Below are 22533 nucleotides of genomic sequence, written 5' to 3' on the forward strand. Positions count from 1 at the left end.
AATTTATTTATGATTAATAATTTTTTGTAAATAAACTTCTAAGTTTACAATTCAAATTTTGAAGACTTGAATTCCATGGAGTTGAAAGTTACTTATATTTCATAGTTGAAAATATGATTTCGAAAGTTATGAATTTGTATTGATTCCATTTTCAAAACTCTAATCTACCAACATTTCAATATTTAACGTTTTGAAATTTTTCTAAATTTCAATTCGAATCTTTTAAAAATTTCAAGGTTTTATCAAAGATTTTGAAGGTTTCGAAATACTTGAGAGTATGTTAAAAGGTTCCAAGGAATTTTCAATTGATTACAGTAATTTAATGTGAGATTTTAAAGGATTTGAAATATTCCAGGGTATTTTTTTAATCTCAAGGAATTTTCAAGAGCTTTAAAAAATAAAAAAATATTTCAACAAATTGTCAATATTTAAGGATGTTTTAAAAGGTGTCAAGGAATTTTCAAGTGATTTCAACAGATTTTAAAGGATTTTAAATATTTGAGGAAGTTTAAAAAGATGTCAATGAATTTTTAATTCATTTTTATGATTTGAAGGAATTTCAAAGAATTTGAGCTATTATAGCAGGATTGTTTAAAAAAACTCCAAAGTACCTTATAAATCTTGAAAGGATGTCAAGGTGTTTCAAAATATTTTGAAGGTTTCGAAATATTTGAGAGTATTTTAAAAGGTTCCAAGGAATTCTCAATTGATTACAGTAATTTAATATGATACTAGTAGTCTTGCGCGCGCCTATTTACCTTTTTATGAAAAAGAATAAATGAAAAGCCTATCTTTTCTATGTTATACGTATTTAATGAATGTTACAAAATATTAGTATAAAATAATATAAGGCATCAAGGGATGAGTTCTGTGTCTAAAACTGCAATTAATCTTTTATAATAGGATTTCAACGAATTCTTCATTTTTAGGTAGAAAATGAACTATTTTGTTCCAAATGAGCTTTTTTTTATTAAAGATTAATTTACATCTAATATTGATGAATAGCATTTACTACGATTTTGTAGCTCACGTTGATGATAATCATATTCTTTAAATAATGAAATTTGCATTTTTACACCACAATTTTGATAAATCAATTTCGTAGCATTTTTGAAAGCGCATTGTAATAATCAACAAAGACCTTATATGTTGAAAAACACATGTAATAAGCTTGTTGCCACTTGGCAAACTCTTCCCTGAAAATCTTGGTTAAGACTCTCCAACATTAGTTCATGCGTTCAATGTCATAAAATTTTTAGTAATAACTGTTTCATTATTTCGATTTATACCAAATCATTACACTACTTTGTAAGGTAAATTTCTGCCAATTTTCGATTATCGCGCTTAGTCAAGTCTCCAACTTTCCTCTGGACTTATCACATTAAAGTTTATGAAAAACATAAATATTTTATTTAAAATTAAAATAATAATGATTATATTTCAAATTACATTGAAATTAATGAAATATTGTATTCAAAATAACACTTTCAACAAATAACTATTTGAAAAATTATCACGTGGGGTGAAGGTGTTGTAAAAAATTTGGTTGATGGTGGTAGATAGAGGGTCAAGGTGTTATAACTATTTTACAGAAAAATAGTCTTTTGACTTAAAAGTTTAAGCAGAGGGACAAATTTTTTTATCCCCTAACTGGCCATTCTTTATTTGTTTAAAATTCGTCTTTCTAGTTGAAAAATTCACAATTTTAGTAAAAAATTCATCTCTTTGGTTAAAAAATGTACTATTTTTTTTTTAATTCTTTTTTTCGGAAATAAATTTATTGTCTTTTGTAAAAAAGTAACTTTGGTACTTTTGGTTTAAATTCGAATTTCTTATAGAAAATTAATCTTTATGATTGAAAATTCGTTTCCTTATTTTACAAAGCATCCCTTGGCAGCATCTGCATTCGTTGAAATATCAAATATTACATTTTATATCTAAAATTCATATTTGGAGGTTAAAAAGTCAACTACTTTGTCGAAAATTTACATGCTAGTTCGAAAATTCAACTCTGGTTAAAAATTTGAATATTTTGTTGAAAATCCTTTCTTTTTGTTTTAAGATATCTACCACTGCGTTTTCATTGAGAATTCTTTTTTTTTTTAATGCAACTCTTTTAGGTTAAAGATTAATCTCTTTTGTTTAACAATTTGGCCATTCAGTTTAAAATTTATTTTTGTAGGTTGAAAATTTAACTATTTGGTTAAAAGTTAAACCATTCGGTGTCAAATGCAAATCTTTCATTAAAAAGCCAAATTTTTAACAAAACCGTTTACACTGAAAATGAAAAAGTTTAATTTTCAGTTTTGAAAAGTTAACGAATTTGCAATCAAATAGTTACTTTTTCATTCAAAAATATAAGATTTTAACAAAATGGTTAAACTTTTAAATAATTAGATAAATTTTCAACCAAAAACTAGAAAATATGATTATTCTAAAACAACAACAGCTGAATTGAATAAAAAAAAATTCATTTCAAGAAAATTTTTAAATTTTTAACCAGAGATACATTTTTAACTAAAATAATAAATCTTCTACAAAAAAATTAATTTATAAAAGGTCGTTCAACCTTAAAACAATTAGAGAAATGTTCAACAAAAAAGATCAATTCTCAACCAACGAAAGAAAGAATTTTCAACTAAATTGATGAATCTTCAACCCAAAAAAGATCCATCTTTACACATTTAGTTTAACATTTAACTAAGTAGTCGAATGCAAACAAAAAATACAAATTTTAAAAAAAATTGAGTCCTCAACAAAGGAGCTTTAACAAAAGATAATTCACAACTACCAAATTACAGTTGTAGATGTATATATGCATATATTATCGAGCGCAAAGCTCTAGAACGAACAAAGAAAAAAGAAAAATATCTACAAAATTGGTGAGTTTTCCACCCAAAAAGGCAAGTTTTAAAAGTCAGTTGAATTTTCAACCTAAAGGGATACATTTTCATTGTGTTCATTTTGAGTAAGAAAATCAAGTTTCTACCCAAAGAGATGAGTTTTTAACCAAGAAACAAGTTTAGTCAAGACATAAAAAAATGCATCTAAATTGCTGAAAATTTTCAACAAAAATTTTTTTTAAAACTGTTCCCTTATAGTTTAAAATCAAGTAATTGGTTCAAAATTCTTCTTTTTTGTAAAACATTAATCTTATTGGTTAAAAATTAATCTTTTGAACATGGAATTTTTTTATGATAAAAAAATAGTTTTCTTAAAATTTAATCTAAAAACAAAAAAATTTCCTTCCTGATCGATTCAAAGACTTGAATTGCAGAATCTGCCTAACGGTAAATGGATTCGATCTCCTTTGAAATAATATTTATAACACTTTTTTTTTTGTTGAAAATTAACTTTTTTAACAGAAAATTAAACTGTGACATTTTTGGTGATAAAGTAATTTTTTAAATTAAAGTTTAATCTTTTTAGTTAAAAATCTAACTAATTGTTAAAAAATTTATGGATTTTGTTAAAAATTCGTCCTTTTTAGAATAAAATTAATCTTCTTGTTTGAAAATTCTTCTTGATGATTTAGGATTCAACCATTTTTCTGACAATTCTTTTTTTTCAACATTAATTTATTGAAGTGAAAATTTAACTTTCCATTTTTGGTTAAAAACTTATTGATATTTTTAATTGCAATCTGTTTTGGTTGAAACTTAGCTTTTTTTTAATTGCACTTCTTTAGGTTGAAAATGATTTTTTAACTAAAAACTGAACCATTTAATTTTTCGTTGAATTTTAAGTTCATAATTGAGGCTTTATCTGTTTCGGTTCAAAACGAACCTTTTTGATTAGAAATTCAACTATTTTCTTCAAATTTCTTTTTTTTTATTAATTTCTATAATGATAAAATCTACTTAAATTACTTTTGGTTAAAAAATGATATTTTTTTAGATAAGAATCATATAGTTAGTTATTGCGGTAGGAAATTAGTCTTCTCGTTTGAAAATTCATCTTTGTGATTAACAACAAAACTATTAAGTTGCACATTCCCTTTTTTTTGTTAAAAATTAAATTCTTTAACTAAAAATGTAACTATTCCACTTTCGGTAAAAAATTGAAATTTTGAATTGCAAATTGATATTTTTGTGTTAAAAAATCAATTATTTGTTTCAAACATCGTCTTTTTTTATATAAAATTAATCTTCTTGGTTGAAAATTCATCTGTTTGTTTGAAACTTTAAATATGTATTAATGTCTTTCAGGAAAATTTTCATTATACCATTGTTGGTTAAAAACTAATCGTCTTTTATAGAGAATTAATTTTATGGGTAAAAAATTAATCTGCTTTTTATTATTTTTAACATAGATGTCCTAATTCGACTTTTTATTGTTTTATATGGGAAAATACGTCATGCATAATTAATTATAAAATAATTTTTATCGCTGAGAGATTCTGCTAAATAATGTATAGAACCTGCTTGATTTTAAGGAAATTCTATCTTATTCTAAGTACTTTTTATAATATTTTTCTTGGATAGAAAATTAATTTAGTTGAAAACAATTCACATCTGTATAATGTTTCTTACAATTTATAATAATAAATTTCGTACAAACAGATCATCTGAAAAATAACAATAAAGGAATAAAATAATAAAAAATTTAATATAATTACATATACGTCACTGAAAAAATCATTTGTAAACAACTTTTTCGATTGAAAATGGTTTCATTAAATAAAAAATTGATGACAAAACTTTTTCGATTACATTGGTATTGTTTTCTCATCAATTGCACTTCTTTAAAATAAAATAATGTTTTAAGATTACTGCATGATTTATCAATAGTTCTTAATAAAATTAAACAAAATTTAAATTTAAGTGATTTTAATTTTTTATTAGTTCACAACTAAGATATTAATCAAAAAATACTGCTTCCAATTGAAAAACGTGGTACTTACAAGATATTGTGTACTTTTCATGGATTTAATAAAATTCTCTGATATAGGCCACCATTGTGTCTACTATTTGGTGTCAAATTTATCTGTTTTAGTTAAAATTTGAAATAATCTGTAGAAAATTTCATTTTTTTTATTGAATATTAACTTTTATAAACTAAAAACTGCATTATTCTATTTTTGTTTAAAATTTGATATTTTTTATTGAACCTTGATCTTTTTTAGTTAAAAGTGGAATTATTTGTTTGAAAATTTAAGTATTTTGTTGAAAATTTGTGTTTTTTGTTAGAAATATAAAACTACGTCCTAGAAAATTTATCTTTTTAATTGAGAATTCAACTATTTTGTTGAAAGTTCCTTTAAAGTTAGTCCAAAATTAATTTATGTAAGATAAAATTGGATTATATCATTTTTTGTAGAGAATTGATATTTGAAGTTAAAAATTGATCTTTTATAGTTGAAAATTCAACTCTTTGGTTTGAAAATGCGTATATTTAGATAAAAATTCGTTATTTCGGTCGGAAATTAGTCTTCTCGTTTGAAAATTCATCTTTGTGATTGAGAACAAAACTATTAAGTTGCACATTCCGTTTTTTTTTATTGGTAAACATTAAATTCTCTAACTGAAAACTTAACTATCCCGCTTTTTGGTGGAACACTGATATTTGGAATTAAAAATGGATATTTTTGGTTTGAAAATTCAATTATTTGTTTCAAACATCGTTTTTTTTATATAATATTAATCTTCTTGGTTGAAAATACATCTGTTTGCTTGAAAGTTCATCTATGTATGTATCATCAAATGTATTTTAGTAAAATTTCAATTAATTTGTGGAAATTTGCATGTATTTTAATAAAATTTCAATTAATTTGTTGAAATTTAATTGTTTGTTGTTAAATATTAATTCTTTTGACTAAAAAGGAATTATCCTATTTCTGGTTTAATATCATTATATTTTTAATTAAAAATTGATCTTTTTTAGTTGAAAACTCCACTATTTGTTTCAAAACTGTGTTTTTTTTATTAGGATTAAACTATTTTGTTAAAAATTGATTAAAAATCACAATTTCAGGTAGAAAATTATTTTTCTTTTTTAAAATCTTATCTTGTTTACTTAGGATTGAACTATTTTCTTGATTTTTTTTTGTTTGTTAAAAATAAATGTCTAAGTAAAAATTTAATTATATCATTGTTGGTTGAAAACTAATCGTTTTTTTTATAGAGAATTAATGTTATGGGTAAAAAATTAATCTGATTTTATTATTCTTAGCATTGATGTCCAAATTCGATTATTTTGTCATAGATTGGAAAAAATGTCTTGCATAATTCACTATAAAATAATTTTAATCGCTGAGAGATTCTGCTAAATAATGTGTAGCACCTGCTTGATTTTTAGTGAATTCTATTTTATTTTAAATACTTTCGATAATATTGTTCTTGCATTGAAAATTAATCAAGTTGAAAATTCTATTATTTGTTTAAAACAATTTTTTTTAATAGAAAATTAATCTTTGTGTTTGAAATATCATCTTTTCTGTTAAAACTTTTACTATTTGGTGTCAAGTTCATCTCTTTTAATTAAAAATTGCAATAATCTGTAAAAAATTTAATTTTTTGATCGAATATTAACTTTTATAAATTACAAACTGAATTATTATATTTTTGTTTAAAATTTGATATTTTTTTGTTGAAACTTCACATTTTTAGTTTGAAATTATTTTATGGGTGAAAAATTAATCTGTTTTTTATTATTCTTAACATAGATGGCCAAATTCGACTTTTTTTGTCTCAGATCGGAAAAAAAACGTCTTGCGTAATTTACTATAAAAGAATTTTGATTGCTAAGAAAGAGATTCTGCTAAATAATGTGTTGATCCTGCCTGGTTATAAGTAAATTCTATTTTATTTTTAAATCTTTTTAAAATATTGTTCTTGCATTGAAAATTAATTTAGTTAATAATTCTATTATTTGTTTTTGAAAAATTTTGTTTAATTAAAAATTAATCGTTGTGATTAAAAATTCATCTTTTTTGTCAAAACTTTTACTATTTGGTGTCAAGTTCATCTGTTTTAATTAAAACTTCATCTTTTTTGTTAACAATTATTTTATGGGTGAAAAAATAACCTGTTTTTCATTATTCTATTATTTGTTTTTAAACCATTTTGTTTAATTAAAAATTCATCTTTTTTGTCAAAACTTTTACTATTTCGTGTCAAGTTCATCTCTTTTAATTAAAATTTTTGATTAATGTATTTAAGGAAAATGTTAATTATATCATTGTTGGTTAAAAACTGATCGTTTTTTGTAGAGAATTAATTTTATGGGTAAAAATGAATCTGTTTTTTATTATTCTTAACATATATGTCCAAATTCCATTTTTTGTTGTCTTATATCAGAAACAACGTCTTGCATAAGTTACCATAAAAAATGTTAATCGCTGAAAGATTCAGTTATACAAGGTGTAGAACCTGCCTGAATTTAAGTGAATTCTATCTTATTTTGAATACTTTATATATTATTGTATTTGGATTGAAAATTAATTTAGTTGAAAATTCTATTATTTGTTAAGAAAGATTTTTTTAAATAGAATGAAATCTTTGTGTAATTTGTAAGAAAAATTTCAGTAAAAGCTTAACCTTTTTAAAGTTTTTGTAGTACATTTTCGTGACCTTTCATAGCTAAAAATAATATTTGATAGATTTTTGTAGATATATACGGAAGATTAACATTAAAGTGGCCAAAATGATCTAATTCTGCGACCAGCAGTTCGCTTTTGTGTTCTAAAATTAATTCCTAACCTCAAAATTTAAAAAGTTGTTATCGCATTTTCCACCAACAATGAACTTTAATAACAAACTCCATGCTTCATAGAAATATTACTTAATGTTAATTTTTCTATTATTAACAAATAATAAATTAAGCATTAATTTATAATTAAAAATATACTAACCCTACTGATAGAAATCTCAAAGTATATGCTAAAGATTCTCAAGGCTCTGAGAAGCTCGGAGAAATTCTCCGCAGGCACTCAGGTAGATATATTTAATGGTCCAGGTAGCTCGTTCAAATGCTTTGAACGCTTTAAAATGTTCTTTCCGAACTTGAAATAAAAATACGATCATAAATAACAAGCAGAGAGGCTTAAATTGAAATAAGAATTCGATCATAAATAACAAGCAGATGCCCTGTATTGCGATTGCAGTGGTGCGGGTGGAAAGGTGGTGGAAAATGAGAAGCGTTGATTAGTATTATCGATCTCGAAATTTGATTCGATTATTATTCCCAACAGTGATCCAAAAATACATGCGCATGCTTGAACTGTGCGTCGCTCCTTGGCTCTAGTTCGCTTACGTATTTAAAAATCAAGTACAGACGTGCACCGTAGCCAATGAACGTCACTCAAATCCAAGCAAGCGTAGATCAAGACAGCTCCATTGAGATCATTTAACTTCAAGAAAACGCGTGTAACGTTCCATTACTGTCTAACTCACGGTGACTCACGAGTGTCCCTTTCGCACGCGTGTAGCTATCAAAGAACGAGCAATCGTGACAATTTTTTCAATATTTTCCAACTCTGTCTAACCCATTCACAACTCGTGTCTCACGCATATAGCAATGAAAATCGAGTAGTGTGACAATCGAAATCGACAATATCGTTTAGAGATTTCATATTTAGGATTTGATATATCTTAGGATATTTTTATAGATTCCAAGAAATTTTCCATTGATTCAATAATTTAGTATAAGATTTGAAAGGATTTGAAATATTTCAGGGTATTTTTAAAATTGCAAGGAATTTTCAAGAGCATTGCAAAATTTCAAAGGATTTTTAATATTTTAGGATGTTTTAAAACATTCCAAACATTTTCAATTAATTTCAATAATTTAAAGCAATTTCCAAGAATTTAAATTATTTTCAACTGTTCAGGTTGAAAGTGGAACTGCTTTGTTAAAAATTTAGTTTTTTTTTGTTGATGATTTATCAATTCAGTTGAAAAAATTTGTTTTCTTAAAATATAACTATTTTTTAGAAAATTTTTGGTTGTTTTTGTTTAAAAATTAATTTCTTTTAACTACAAGAAAATAATTATTTTTTGTTAAAAAATTAACTATGATTAAAGATTAATTTTCGTATAGAAAATTAGACTTGATGGAAAATAATTTTCTTTTGTTCAAAGTTCATGTATTTGATTAAAAATGCCTTTTTTAGTATACAATTCAGCCTTTTGGATAAAAAATTTAATTTTTGTTAAAAAATTCAGCTATTTTGTTGAAAACAATTTTAACAATTTTTTAATTTGTGAAGTTTATTTAACATTTTTTTTGTGCAGGAAACTAATTGTTGTAGTTGAAACCCTGGCGGACAGAAGGCACCGAATGGAGTCTCTAAAAAGTACCCGTAAATACTCCATTGGGTCCCCATTCGGTTCCTTTTTAAGGCCATGTGATGAGTGTAACAGCTGATCAAGTCAGCCCTAAGATCAATATTTTTTCGCCCATATTGAAAAATAAAAGTTTAAATTACTCGGAAATTTTTTTCGGGAAATGGTAATAAATATTAAAGGATCGTTTGTGGCTTTGCAAAGAGTTGGAGGAAGAAAAAAGTTTATTTATGCAAATAATGATTATCGACGGACACATTTAGGTTTTACAGCAGAAGTTTGACTTTTAACTTTCTCTGACGGTAATCATGCAATCTGTTTTACCCACAGACCCCTAGAAGTTCGAAGTTGTCTACTCGCTGCGCTAGTGCTGCTTTGACACAGCTGATACCAGACTGATACGTATGTCAGACCAAATATGTTTATTTGCATTTCAAGTGCAAACATTAGTTTTTGCATTATTGGTGCATAATGCTCGTGAGCGATTTCTGTTGTTTTGTCCCACTTTGATAAATATAAACCTCATGACTAGCCCATTGAAAACCTTGCTAATTGCTTGCAGGGTTTGACAACAGCACGGTCGGTATTTCTCCAAAATAGAAATTAAAAAAAAAACTTTTTTCACTATTCTCATTATTTAGGACCAGAGACAAATTCTTGCATGCCATCTATTTATCGTGCCAAATTTTTAACACGATATCTCATTCCGTGTGGACGTATGTTGGGAAAGAAAAATCGAAGACCAGGTTTGGTCTCGTGACCCTCTCGTCACATTGCCTTAAAAAACTAAAAAAAAAAAAACAGCAATATCTGGCAATATCAACTTTTAAACTGTTGAAATTTGGATTCTACATGGACATAGGAAGCAAGTGACTAGGCATGTCATTGCGGGGGTGATGCAATCAGGGGGGAGGCCTGCCACCTTTTGATGTCCCGCGACAAACATGGCAGCGCCCTATGTTTATATTTCCATGCATAGTTTGTCGGCAAAAATGCTCGTGCGCATAATTAAATGGCACATCGTAATTTGGCGGCTCTCCCCACTCATGGAATTCTCCCCCCTACCGTGGATTCAAACCCGCTCGCCCAAGTTAGGATGGCATGTCTAGTCCCGTGTTTCCTATGTCCATAAGATTCTACGTTAAATTTTCTATTAGAAACTCGCAGCGTTGTTGTCTGAGGTTTCCACAACGCTTATTAAATGCTACTAAAAAAGATGCACTTTAAGTCGCCTTTAGCCCATGTAAATAACTGGTATTTTATTTTTTAAAGTTTTTAACGCTGCAAGAAAAAGTATGGCGATTACTCCGTGAGTTTTTAATACAAATTTGAACGCAGAATCCGAATTTCAACCATTTAAAAGTTGATTTGGCTGTACTTTTGAATTTTTTAAAAGGCAACCGAATGGGGTCTTTACGGGTACTTTGTAGAGGCTCCATTCGGTCCGCCAGGGAAGTTGAACTCTTTCTATTAAAAGATAGTCAAATTGTCATTAATATTAACATAATATTTTATTATTATAATTATAATAATTCTGACATGGTGAACGGGGTTGAATCCACGGGAGGGGGATAATTCCATGAGTGGGGAGAGCCGCCATCTTACGATGTGCCATTTGATTATTCGCACGAACATTTTTGTCGACAAACTGTGCATGAAAATATAAACATGTGGGCACTGCCATGTTTGTCGCGGGACATCAAAAGGTGGCGGCCCTCCCCCCCTCATTGCATCCCCCCGCAATGGCATGCCTAGTCCCTTGTTTCCTATGTCCATGCACCGAAGTCTTCAAAAACTTTCAGATCGGCAACAAAGATATCTTTGTGGTAACTAATTGAGCAGAAACTTAATTGGTAAATCATTTCAGAAATTGCTAACTTTCTTCATTTACCGACGCCGAACTTGCGCCTTCAAACTAACTCTTAGTTAATCCGCGAAGAGGGTGCAGTTATCAGCGCATGTTTTTCACATTCTCTTATTCCATTAGCTCGTGCAATCTCCCAACTCATCTCTGCGTGCAGACATCTTTCATTTTCTCCACCCAACCTGAAGTACCTAAGTTCTCTCCTTCAAGTTCGCACGTCGACCGCCAGGCGACATGCCTGTCGCGCAACTAGGGGATTTTGTAGCGTCAAAGCTGGCAGGCTGCTTAAAACAGTGATTGCTTTCTAACATGGCAGATCAATTAGTGGTGTATGGTCATGTGACGGGAAAATCTTCTCACTCATAAGACGGTTTGTGTTTGAAAACTGTGAACTTTTTCTCGCGAATAGAGGATTGTTAGTGAAGAGTTCGAGTTCGCGATGGCGGACGTGAAAAGTCCCCCCTTTAGTGACATTAAACGTCCCGAGGAGGTAGTGGCGATGGCGATGAACGACAGCTTGAAATTCGCCGTGCTGATAGGACTAATCGAGGTGGGACAGGTGTCTAATCGGGAGGTAGTCAACACAGTTTTGCACTTGGTAAGTCAGCGACGTTTTTTAAGATTTATGATCGGTGGCTGTCATCACCAAATTCGGGGAACTTCTCGAGTGCAAGTGTCAGATTGAGCTGTCAAACGTGCTTGAGGAGACACCTCGTGTGCAATACTTATTTGCATGTCAGAATTTATAATGCACGTGTCTCGACTCTAATCGAACCGCCGCCATGGAGATGAAGGTCTATACTGCGCTTAAATTCCCCTACTTTTAACTTCGCGACATTATTTAATTCGCGCTGTTTTTTGTGCTCGCAGGTTTTTGCCGATGTGTTTTATTTCCCCAAGAATGCGATCTTCCGAACACTTTCCCACCGCACCGGTCAGTTTGTTTACGTCTTTGAGACTTTAAAAAAATATATTTTTCCTTACTTTGTAAGGCTCTTTGGAGTCATTTGCCTGGTCTTGTAAAATATTAAATTCCTGTCGTATTTGTAAATTTCTTTATTTGGCGATCTCATACTAAGTTTTCTTTAATTGTTTAATCTAAAACAGGTCTTTTAGGTTCAAATGTTTATTCAGCTGAATTAAACTAAAGTACTAATAAGAATTCCTAAAATAGGTAAATGTTTTTCTTGGCATTAATTTGCATGAGAAGTCAAACACTGAGCCAAAATTAATAATAATATATTTTCCCGCCATTTTAGAATTTTGAGGTAGAAGTTGTTTATTTGTTAATAGTAGTATAAACAAACGTTTAAATAACTTAACAAATAACGTTTTAAATTTTGCAATAAAGCTTAATTTCAATGTTTATAAACATCATTTATAACTCGATTTACAACAACTAATGTTCAACTAGCGCGTTTTAATTAATACAAAACGAAAAGAAAACTGGAAAGTACACGTATAATGGCGGAGTAAAAATGCTAAAATTAATATGTGGTTGAAGTTCTAAACCTTCAAATGAACAAGATTTTGTATTAAATAATTTTTTAACTAACAAAATAGCGATTCAATATGCTGAAAATAATTCCATTATAAGAGACGCTTATAATGCATATTTTCATTTATAGTGGAAGCAATATTTCTAGATGAAATATACAATTGGGAAAACATATTTAATTTATTTGAACGTTCAGAACTTCAGGCACATGAAATTAATCGAATAGTTAAAACTGCAGGAAAACAATAATGAAAAATTGTAAATTTCAAGAAAAAAATTTCTCAATTTAGAACATTTTGCAAATGTGAAAAATAAACGTTTTTGATCGAGTCATATACACGCATTTTGGGCAAAAATGGGCATGTCGAACATGACATTTCTTCAGCTTGAACCAAAGAAACCTGTTATTATTTCACTTCTCCGTAACAAATTTTTTCCTTCTGTAGGATTTCGGAGATTTTGATTTTTTCTCTATTTGGGACCTTAAAATAAAATACTGGAAAACCTTAGAATTAAACATCAGTAATCACAAGTTGACGCCTCTTTACCTCTTTTCACTATTTTTTTTAGCAAGAAGAAACGACACAGATTTTTACCTATTCAATAAAAGAATTGTTAACCAAAGTTATGAATGTTTGAATTTATGGTGGATGTCGCCAACTGTCAAAATGTATGAGTATGAAGTTTCCAACGTTTACAAAAAACGAAAAATGAAATAGTTGAAAAGTCAAATATTTTCATTGTATATGGCAGTATTATGTGTCAAAAGCTGCATCTTGAAGTTTCAGCCCCCTAGTGCATGTGGAACCCACACCAAATCAACCCCTAAATATAATAAAATTCGTTAAAAATACAAGATTTTTAAAAGTCAACATTTTTTCAGTGATTATTGCTGCATTTAATGTCGAAATTACCTCTAAAAAGTGTCATCCCTCTAGTGTATGTGGAACCCACCTCAAATCAACCCCTCCATAGTATAAAATTCGTTAAAAAACACCATTTTGAAAAGTCAAAGTATTTTTAATGATTCTCGCTGCATTTACTGCTGAAAGTACCACCAAAAAGTTTCATCCCTCTAGAGACTAGTGCATGTGGAACCCACCTCACATCAACTCGTCCATATTATAAAATTGGTTAAAAACTCACAATTTTGAAAAGTCAAGTAAGTGAAGAAAAAATGGTAGCTTACTGAAAAAGTTATCATTTTAAAGGTGCAAATTTTGTACGTTAATGAGCCGAAAAGTGATCTTGCAACAAATTGTTCCAAGAAAGTCGGGAAATTTTGATAGCTTTTAAAGAATGTGAACTTTGAAGCAAGGTCTTTTATTGAAAAATAATAGGCAAACATCTCAAAAATGCATGGTGGTACTTAAGACATTTCTGAATAGATTGCCGCCGAAAAATTTTCAAAATATAAATAATTGTTCCTTTTTTGTAAATAAATATGCGACCGAACTATCGTCAATTCTGATGAAGATAATGAAGTGATTTAAATTGGAGATAGTTAGTCGAACTATCTGTAACAATTTCAAATTTGAAGGAATTATGTGATTCTTGTTGTCTTCGTGCAAAGTGCGATATTTGAAGTCCGTTTTTTAGATAGGAAAGCAAGTGCGAGAGCCCAGTGTGATGCTGTTTTTCAGTGGATCGTCCTCGGTTTTTCTCAGCTCGACCTATACCCAATTTGTGCCTCTGAGCCTCACTGTGGCCTTCGAGCCCTTTCCCTGTAGCAAATTGTTACAGATAGTTCAACTATCTCCAATTTTTTGGAATATTACTTTTTGGCTCATTGACGTACAACATTCCTACCTTTAAAATGATCACCCTTAAACTACCAAAACGCCACGATCGGTACACTGCTCTTCGAAGGCCAATAACTAAGACTATTCGACACTAAAAAAAATTGAGATACATATATTATCTTTGCTTAAGATCTCCTCTTTCCGACGGTACCAATGAAATTCATCAAAAAATGTATTTATTATTCCAAAATGCAGTTTAAACAAACAAAAACGTGATTTTTCGTGTCTATTTTTTTGTGATCCATTGTTCAAAATTTTTTAAGTCTGTAATTATTCTGGGACCCCACTAACCGGTGGAATAAATGTCTAAACTTTTAGAACCCATGTTTCAAAGATCCATTTTTCGTTTAGTTATTTTCAAAATGGCGTCTTAATGGCAAAATTTTGGTGAAAAAGTTCATGAATTTTTTTACAATAAACGATACTCTTTTCGAAAAAATTTTCAAGAGTAAAAAGTTCTTGTAATTAGCCAAGGAATACGCCTGAATTTTTCCGAAGCGTTTTGAACAAAAACTTGAACTTTGCATATAAACAATTTTGGCAAAATTCAAAATTTGCCCAAAACACTTCGGAAAAATTCAGGCGTATTCCTTGGCTAATTAAAACAACCTTTTACCCACGAGAATTTTTCCGAAAAGTGCATAGTTTTTCAATAAAGAAGTCCCAATGATTCCGTAATCTTTGTTTTGCTTTGACTTCAAACCACACCGCCGCCGCATTTTCAATCCGAGAATTTTCGAGTACATCCAACAAAAAAATGCCTAAGCGTAAAGCCCCAAAAATTTCAACAAACTCTGAATCTGAATGGGATTCCGATGAAAATGATGAACGTATCATCATACCTAATCCAGATTACTCTGGCTCTGATGGAGATGATTCGTCAGATGACGAGAATTCGGGATCGGAATTTTTCGGGCCGAATGTATTATATAGATCTATTTTTCATACACAGCATCTCAAAAACAATTGGAACCAGATCACGTTTTTTCATGGTAATAATTTAGTTAATGTTGATCATTTTTTAACCAGCCCAGATTTACTCATTCACCTGAATAAATGTGGTTTACGAGCCAGAGTAATCTGGATTAGGTATGATGATACGTTTATCATTTTCATCGGAATGCTATTCCGCTTCGGAGTTTGTTGAAATTTTTGGGGTTTTACGCTTAAGCATTTTTTTTGTGGGATGTACTCGAAAATTCTCGGAATGAAAATGCGGTGGTGATGTGGTTTGAAGTCAGAGTGAAATAAAGATTACGGAATCATTGGGAATTTTGTATTGAAAAACCATGCACTTTTCGGAAAAATTCTCATGATTAAAAAGTTGTAATTAGCCAAGGAATACGCCTGAATTTTTCCGAAGCGTTTTGAGCAAAATTTTGAATTTTACTTTTGAATTATCGTTTCTTGTAAAAAAGTTGATGAATGTTTTCACATAAATTTTGTCATTAAGACGTCATTTTGAAAATAGTAAAACGAAAATTCGATCTTTGAACCATGGATTCTCAAAGTTTACACAGGAAAGAAAATATATGTATCTCATTTTTTTGTAGTGTCGAACAGTCTTAGTTATTGACCTTCGAAGAACAGTGTACCGGTTCCAGTGTACCGAAACCTGGCGGCCACGAGACGAGGCTCTAGAGAGTTCGTATTTTCGTGTACAACGTTACCGGCTGATGCCGTTGGAATTGATTGTTGAAATATATTTTTTTACATCTATTATTAGTACGCTTTGTACTTAAACGTAGTTTTATTTCGGCTCTTGCATGTCTCAAAGTTTGAGACCGATATTTTATGTATAAAAAAAGTTCGAACGTTCAAAAAATGTTGAGGTTCTGAAAAAAGATGAAATAATTTTCAGTGAAGTTCCTACCAAAATGCAGTACCTAAACGTACTTTATTGTACTCCAATACATTTCCCAAAGTTTCAGCTCGATATTTTATTTACAAAAAAAGTTCTTAGGTTCAAAAAAACATTCAGTGAACCGAAAAAGTGAGGTCGGTAATATAGGTATTTAGTTGTGTCACATGCCCTCGACATTTCTCATAATCACTCACCTGTAAAACTTTCTCTTTTTTACAGCATTCCTACAGTAAAATACATCTGACTGCTGTATTAAAAAATATCCTGCCTCAAAATATTACCTGTCTTAATGATACGTAGGTAGTTGGACGGTGAAAACTGTAAACGCCAACCGAAACCTCGGCTTAAAGTCTTAAAACTTAGAGACTTAAAGTAAATTTTTAAACTTAAACATATCAACGTAGTAGGCTCAAATTCAATTTCGAATATTGTATTAAATCTATATAATATTTAGTTTTTGTAGAACATATCTGAATTTATTGATACGAAATAGGATTCCGATTTTTAAATTATATTTCATTTCTGTAACGTACATTTCTAACTTGTGCATGATGTTAATAAATTGTTATACTGCAAAAAGTATCACCCAGCATTTCTATAAATCATATGTACAATGTAAAAACGGGCGATACTAAAATATTCAATAATCTATTGCATGTAAAATTAACCACAAAACATCCTTTTAGGTTTAAAAAATTCAGAGCAAAGAAAATGATAGCGTAGAATTTTATTTTTTTGGTTTATTCAACTCTACAATTTTTGCAACTTAACAAAATTTTATTTTGAATTAGTTTCTGAGTGAAATCAGACGACGTGGTGAGTTTAGTGATTTCACCTGATCACTACTGCTTTCCTTTCCTGCCTGCTCAGTGAGTGCAATAGAGTTCAGTTTTGAACTTACTGAGTTCACTCTTTAATTCCATGATTTCATTCTTGAATTCCAAGTGAGTAGTCCCTCGTTAGCTTCGAGAATTCAAATATAAATTTCAATAATAGAGCAAAATTTGGTTAAACCAGGAAATAACCGAGAATTTTTTTCTTCAATTAAAACGGCGATTCTGAATTAGTGATTTACCTGAAGTTCCGAACGTTCAAATGAATGAAATAGATATTTAAAGTAATCCCTAATCTTTCAAAATCTTCAATATGGTAGTCTATACACTTTTTAAAAGTTAGAAGTATTGTTAATTTACCTTGTCATAGAACAAGTTTTTTCAGTAGTGTAAGTGCCGATGAAAAACATATTTAAAACATCTTTGTCATAATGGAAAAATGTTTAGCCGTAGAGAACGAGTTTAAATACAAATTTTGTTTGAAATAAACTATAAATTAAAGCACTGGAAAGCACTGGAATTCTTGAATATTGAAACTTTTTCAGTTGAAGTTTATAAGTTTTAAAATTAAAAAAATTTGTAATCGAATTCTCAATAATTTAAGCGTATAAAATGGAAGGTACCAATACTTTTAAATTAAATAAGTTTAAATAAAATACAGATAAAATGGAAAATTTACAAATTGTAATTTGTATAAATTATAGAGTTCAAAGATTTAAATTTAGTTCCAAAAATATAAATCCGCGATATCCTTTGAACGGTTTTAAATTAAAGAATCAATCAGTGAACTTTAAAATTTTATTATTTTAACCAATTTTAAGCTGGAAACATTAAAAATTCAAAAATTAATTTTTTTTTAACTGAACATTTCGTAAATTAGAAGTAAAATTATTTTCATTTTAAATAGGTAAAACATCCTTAGAAACCTTTGAAATTTTATTTCCAAATCTTGAAACATCTGACTTTTTTTCATATCGTGCGTTTTTTGGTTTGAAATGTGCATTTTCGTTTTCTTTTTGAATTTAAAAAATGTTATAACTGACAATTTTTTTTATCGTAAAAAGTCGTAAGTATAAATTGTTCGAGTTTTTCTAGTACTATGGAGAGCCCCTCAATCCAATTAGATCAGTCTTTCAAAAGTTAGCCGGTATGTAGATGAAAACGAAAACAACAACGACAGCCAGACAGACATAACACTAAACTTTCCCATTATGATGTGTAGGTAAAAATCGAAAATTCCAACATTACGCCAAAAGACGTGAGATAAATTAAAATTCAAAAGGAAGACTTGTAGGAGTTGATGTATAAGAAATGAATTTCAATGAATTTCCTGCTTGCGCGGCGAGTTACTCAGTAGATAGGCTAAGATTGGTCTGGCTAATAGATTCCCTTATTGACATTACCGACCGCGTAGAAATTAAATCTTTATGCCGATAGTAATGAAGAAAACGTCAGAGATACGATTGGTAGACTTTGTTTTTTTATAAAAACTAATGGATTGTTTAGAAATTCCATAAATATGCATCACTCCACTGCAATCGTACCTCTGACAGTTTGTAATAATAAATTAATTGGAATTTATCTATTTGATTTTTACCTACAGCATGCTTACATTATATTTTTTTGTAGAATTTTTTGGAGGAAACGTAAGAAATACGTTTTGATGGTTTTTGTTTTTATAAACAACAGGATTGCTTAGACATTCCATAACTATGCGTCACTCAGTTTCGCCCATTTCTTTGATATAATTAATGTGACTCTTTCTTTCATGTATGGCGCCAAACGGTTTCTATGTAGATAATCTCACATTTTTTCATGAAGATTTTTACAAATACGTCATACGTTGAGCATCCTCAAGAAAAGGAGTGGTGTAGCATATAAGGAGATCTGCAACTAATTTTTTCTCAGTCCAGTTTCCACCTTAGTGTGTTATGTTAAATCGTGAAGAACTAAAAGTGTTCAAATGTCGAATAAATACTCATTTACATGACATTCAAGAAGTTAAAAAATTAATTGAAGCAAGATCGCAAAATACTAAAGAGAGAGAGAGTGATTGTTCGAGATCTTATAAGAAATTTGAACTATTTGAGTTTAGTTGAAAAAAATGAATTTTGAAAATTTAAACAGACTTGGTAGTGGAGAAGATCTTCTACCAGTGAAGAAGCTGAATGATCTGGAGAAAAATTAGTCATATGATATTACAAGTCTGAGGAAACTGAATACGAAATATGGATTTAGAATCACCCTTGACTTACAAAATGAGTTTACCGTATTTTTACCAAAAAGAATGATGAAAGTGTTTGAAAAGGATGAAAATCTCCAAGAAATGAAGGAAATGTGTGAAGAGAATCAGTTGTCCATGAAGTTTGGCGGAAATTATAATCACATCCAGTTTGTAAAAAAGTGAACAGGAAATAAAATAAATCCAGCGTCAGTTTTTTTTTCTATAAACTTTAGAAAATGGTATATGCACCACACAATCAACTGATGCTTGCAACTACATATAACTTAAACGCTTCATTTACCAAACAGGTTATTGTAGGAGTTACATTTATTAATGCTGACACTTTAGCTGTAAAATTGAATTTTGTATGCAATCATCCACGATGCAGCATCTCACTGAGCTTCAAAGATTGGAGGATATTTAAAGTTTATTTTACAAACATTGAATCATTTTTCAATGCTGGATTGACTGAAAGATTGATTAAATCTGCGAATAAATTTTCAGTCTGTGTATCGATTAACGATTCAATGAGTTGTCAGTGAAGCAGTTTCAATGAGCAAAGGACTTTATAATTGAAGCTGTCACAGAATATTTTTGGTGTAAAAGCGGAGTTCTTAGTGAAAAAACAATTGAATCATTCCTGGAAAAAAAATTATGAAAAATTAAAAAGAAAGTGCTGTAAAAAATATGTTTTTACAGATTCTATAGATTTTCAGACATTTGCAGAGATGATTATATTTAATAGTAAGCATTTATCTAAGCTGTTATAACAAAAACTAAAAATATTGGGAATGAATTCATTTGATTGAAAAATAAAATAAATTATACATCTATTTAGAGCTAAGAATGTGCATGAATTAATATTAAGAGGTTACATACACTGTATGAATTGAAAAAGGCTTGAAATGAAATGAGATTCATCAAATCCCAACCATTTTACATATAATGTATTCCCACGCTTTTTAACAATTTTGTCCAATGCTGAGCTTTAGATAGTTCTTGCTCATAAAAGCCACCAAGAATAGGCTGATCCTCATAGTCTTTGAGAATATATGTAAATGGGTCCGTATTTTTTACTTTATGTACTGTACAAATTTCTGTTGTCCAATTTGGAGTAAAACCTTTTTCAAACACTTGTTTATACTTACTAACACAAACTTTTTCTCCTATTTTAAATTTTTGTTTCATACCATCCCTCTTTAATTTGAAGTTTTTTGATATTCGCAATAAAATGTTTCTTTCATTTTGAGCTATAACTTCATTTGGTTTCACTAAAATGGTTCGATGCTTCGTATCATTATAAGAAGAAATTAATGTTGAGAAAATTTCTAACCATTTATAATTTCCCTGTAAACTGCATTGCATCCACATTTTATTTTTTAATGTCCGATTAAATCGCTGATAGTTTGATGCTTTTAAATTACGAAACGATGAATATAAATTAATATTATAGGTTTTCATAAGATTTCGAAAAGTTGCATTATAAAATTCTATTCCTCTATCAGTTTGCAAATTTTTCGGCACACGACCTTGTTTCAGTACAGATTCCATTGTCGCAGTTACATCTTTAGCACTTTTCGTTTTTACAGCAACAGCCCATCCAAATTTTGAAAATGTATCAATAATGGTTAATATGTACTTGAAGTTCCTGTTTTCCCTCACGTAAGATTGCATTTCAACAAGATCCGTTTTTCAAGTCTCGTCAATACCACGGATATCAACATATCTTCTTTTATAATGTTTTCTAACTCGTTTATGGAGTTTTCTCACCAGCTGCAGTTTTTTTATTCCATTTTCGCATGCGTTCATTCGGATGTCCAAATGAAAAATGAGTTCTGAATTGCGATGTACTATTTCATAAGTTGCTGGGATGTCAATTTTTAATTTTTTGAAACTTTTATCAATATAATGTTTTAGAGCAGTAATTATTATATTATGGTTAACTACTTCGGTTTGCAGTGAGGCAACAACATCGTAGAGGGTCTTAATTTCTCCTTGAATCATATGCTGCACCAGATACAAATTTACCGCATCATTTGGATCTTGAGCTTCAGCTACATTACACAGCCTTTTGTTTTCCATATTTTTCCACGATTTGCTATCTCAGCCTGATTAAGCTGACGTCCGAACACATTAATACTCATCTTGAGAATGATAAAATTTGTCGTGAACATTGATTAATAAATGATGTTTGCTTTACGCAATTCTTCAATTATTGACATTATTTTATTTGTATGGCTAGGATTACCACCTGCCCGGGATGCTAAAAGCAAACGTAAGCGATCCACTAATTCATTTGGATCATCCCAGTAAATATAATCCATTTTATTATGCTCGTCACTGATCATATACTGTCAATCATACACATGTCTTTTTCAGAATCTTTTTTCCCAGATACCTCACTGTCTTCAAAGTTTTCAAAAGTTTCATTCTCTTTAAAATTATCCTCAGGTTCTTTTTTAGCCTCAATTTTAGTAGAATTAATTTTCTTAGCAGTTTCAAATCCATTAACTAATTTTTGAATTGGAGTCACTATAGGTTTAAATGTATCACTTAAAGTTTGTTCAACTGTCTCCCTACCAATTTGTATTAGTTTATATTTTTTACGAATCGCTTCGCTTGCTTCAGCAACTTATTTTAGAATATCCGTCTGCTCATTCAAGTTTCCAATACGTGAAGACATTTTGTTGGAGCAAAGTCTAAAAAGAGACTGCAAGTATATTAAAAAATTTAACCTTTTTGTTTAATCGCCTGAATTTATAAAACAATCAAATCCTTTTCTATATCTACCATTATTTATTTATTTCACGGTCTTTTTCAATAACTATAAATGCATATTTATCATTCCAGCAGGCTGTGCACAATTCCTTACATTTTGAAAAATGTATATCCGTATTAACATTGTCACTATATATATGCTTTAAATTAATTTCACCCTGCTTAAATAATACCAAGAAATGGACATTATCACGTATAAGATACTTAGTTATACGTGCATACGTTTGGCATAAGTAGAAGCAATTAACACCTCTATGTCTCCCCATTGAAAAATATGCCTTTATGTTATCTTGCTTTTCACAAGCTACATCATCAAATAAAATAATTGAATTTCATCGTGCTTCACTTGGCATAATTACTTGTGAATGTTCATTAAAAGGGAAATA

The 22533-nt window shown here is 29.5% G+C and overlaps 1 protein-coding gene across 1 annotated transcript in view; it reads left to right on the forward strand.

The window, feature by feature from the left end:
- The first annotated feature begins 11448 nt into the window (after positions 1–11448).
- Positions 11449–22533, forward strand: part of LOC117172865 (neurobeachin-like) — an 825867-nt gene continuing 814782 nt past the window's right edge. Inside the window, exon 1 of the mRNA XM_033361129.1 lies at positions 11449–11746. Within this exon, the coding sequence (XP_033217020.1) occupies positions 11588–11746 (159 nt within the window). The 5' untranslated portion in view covers positions 11449–11587. The remainder of the gene's footprint in view (positions 11747–22533) is intronic.

The sequence above is a fragment of the Belonocnema kinseyi genome, chromosome 5 (assembly GCF_010883055.1).
Source record: "Belonocnema kinseyi isolate 2016_QV_RU_SX_M_011 chromosome 5, B_treatae_v1, whole genome shotgun sequence".
Lineage (NCBI taxonomy): Eukaryota > Metazoa > Arthropoda > Insecta > Hymenoptera > Cynipidae > Belonocnema > Belonocnema kinseyi.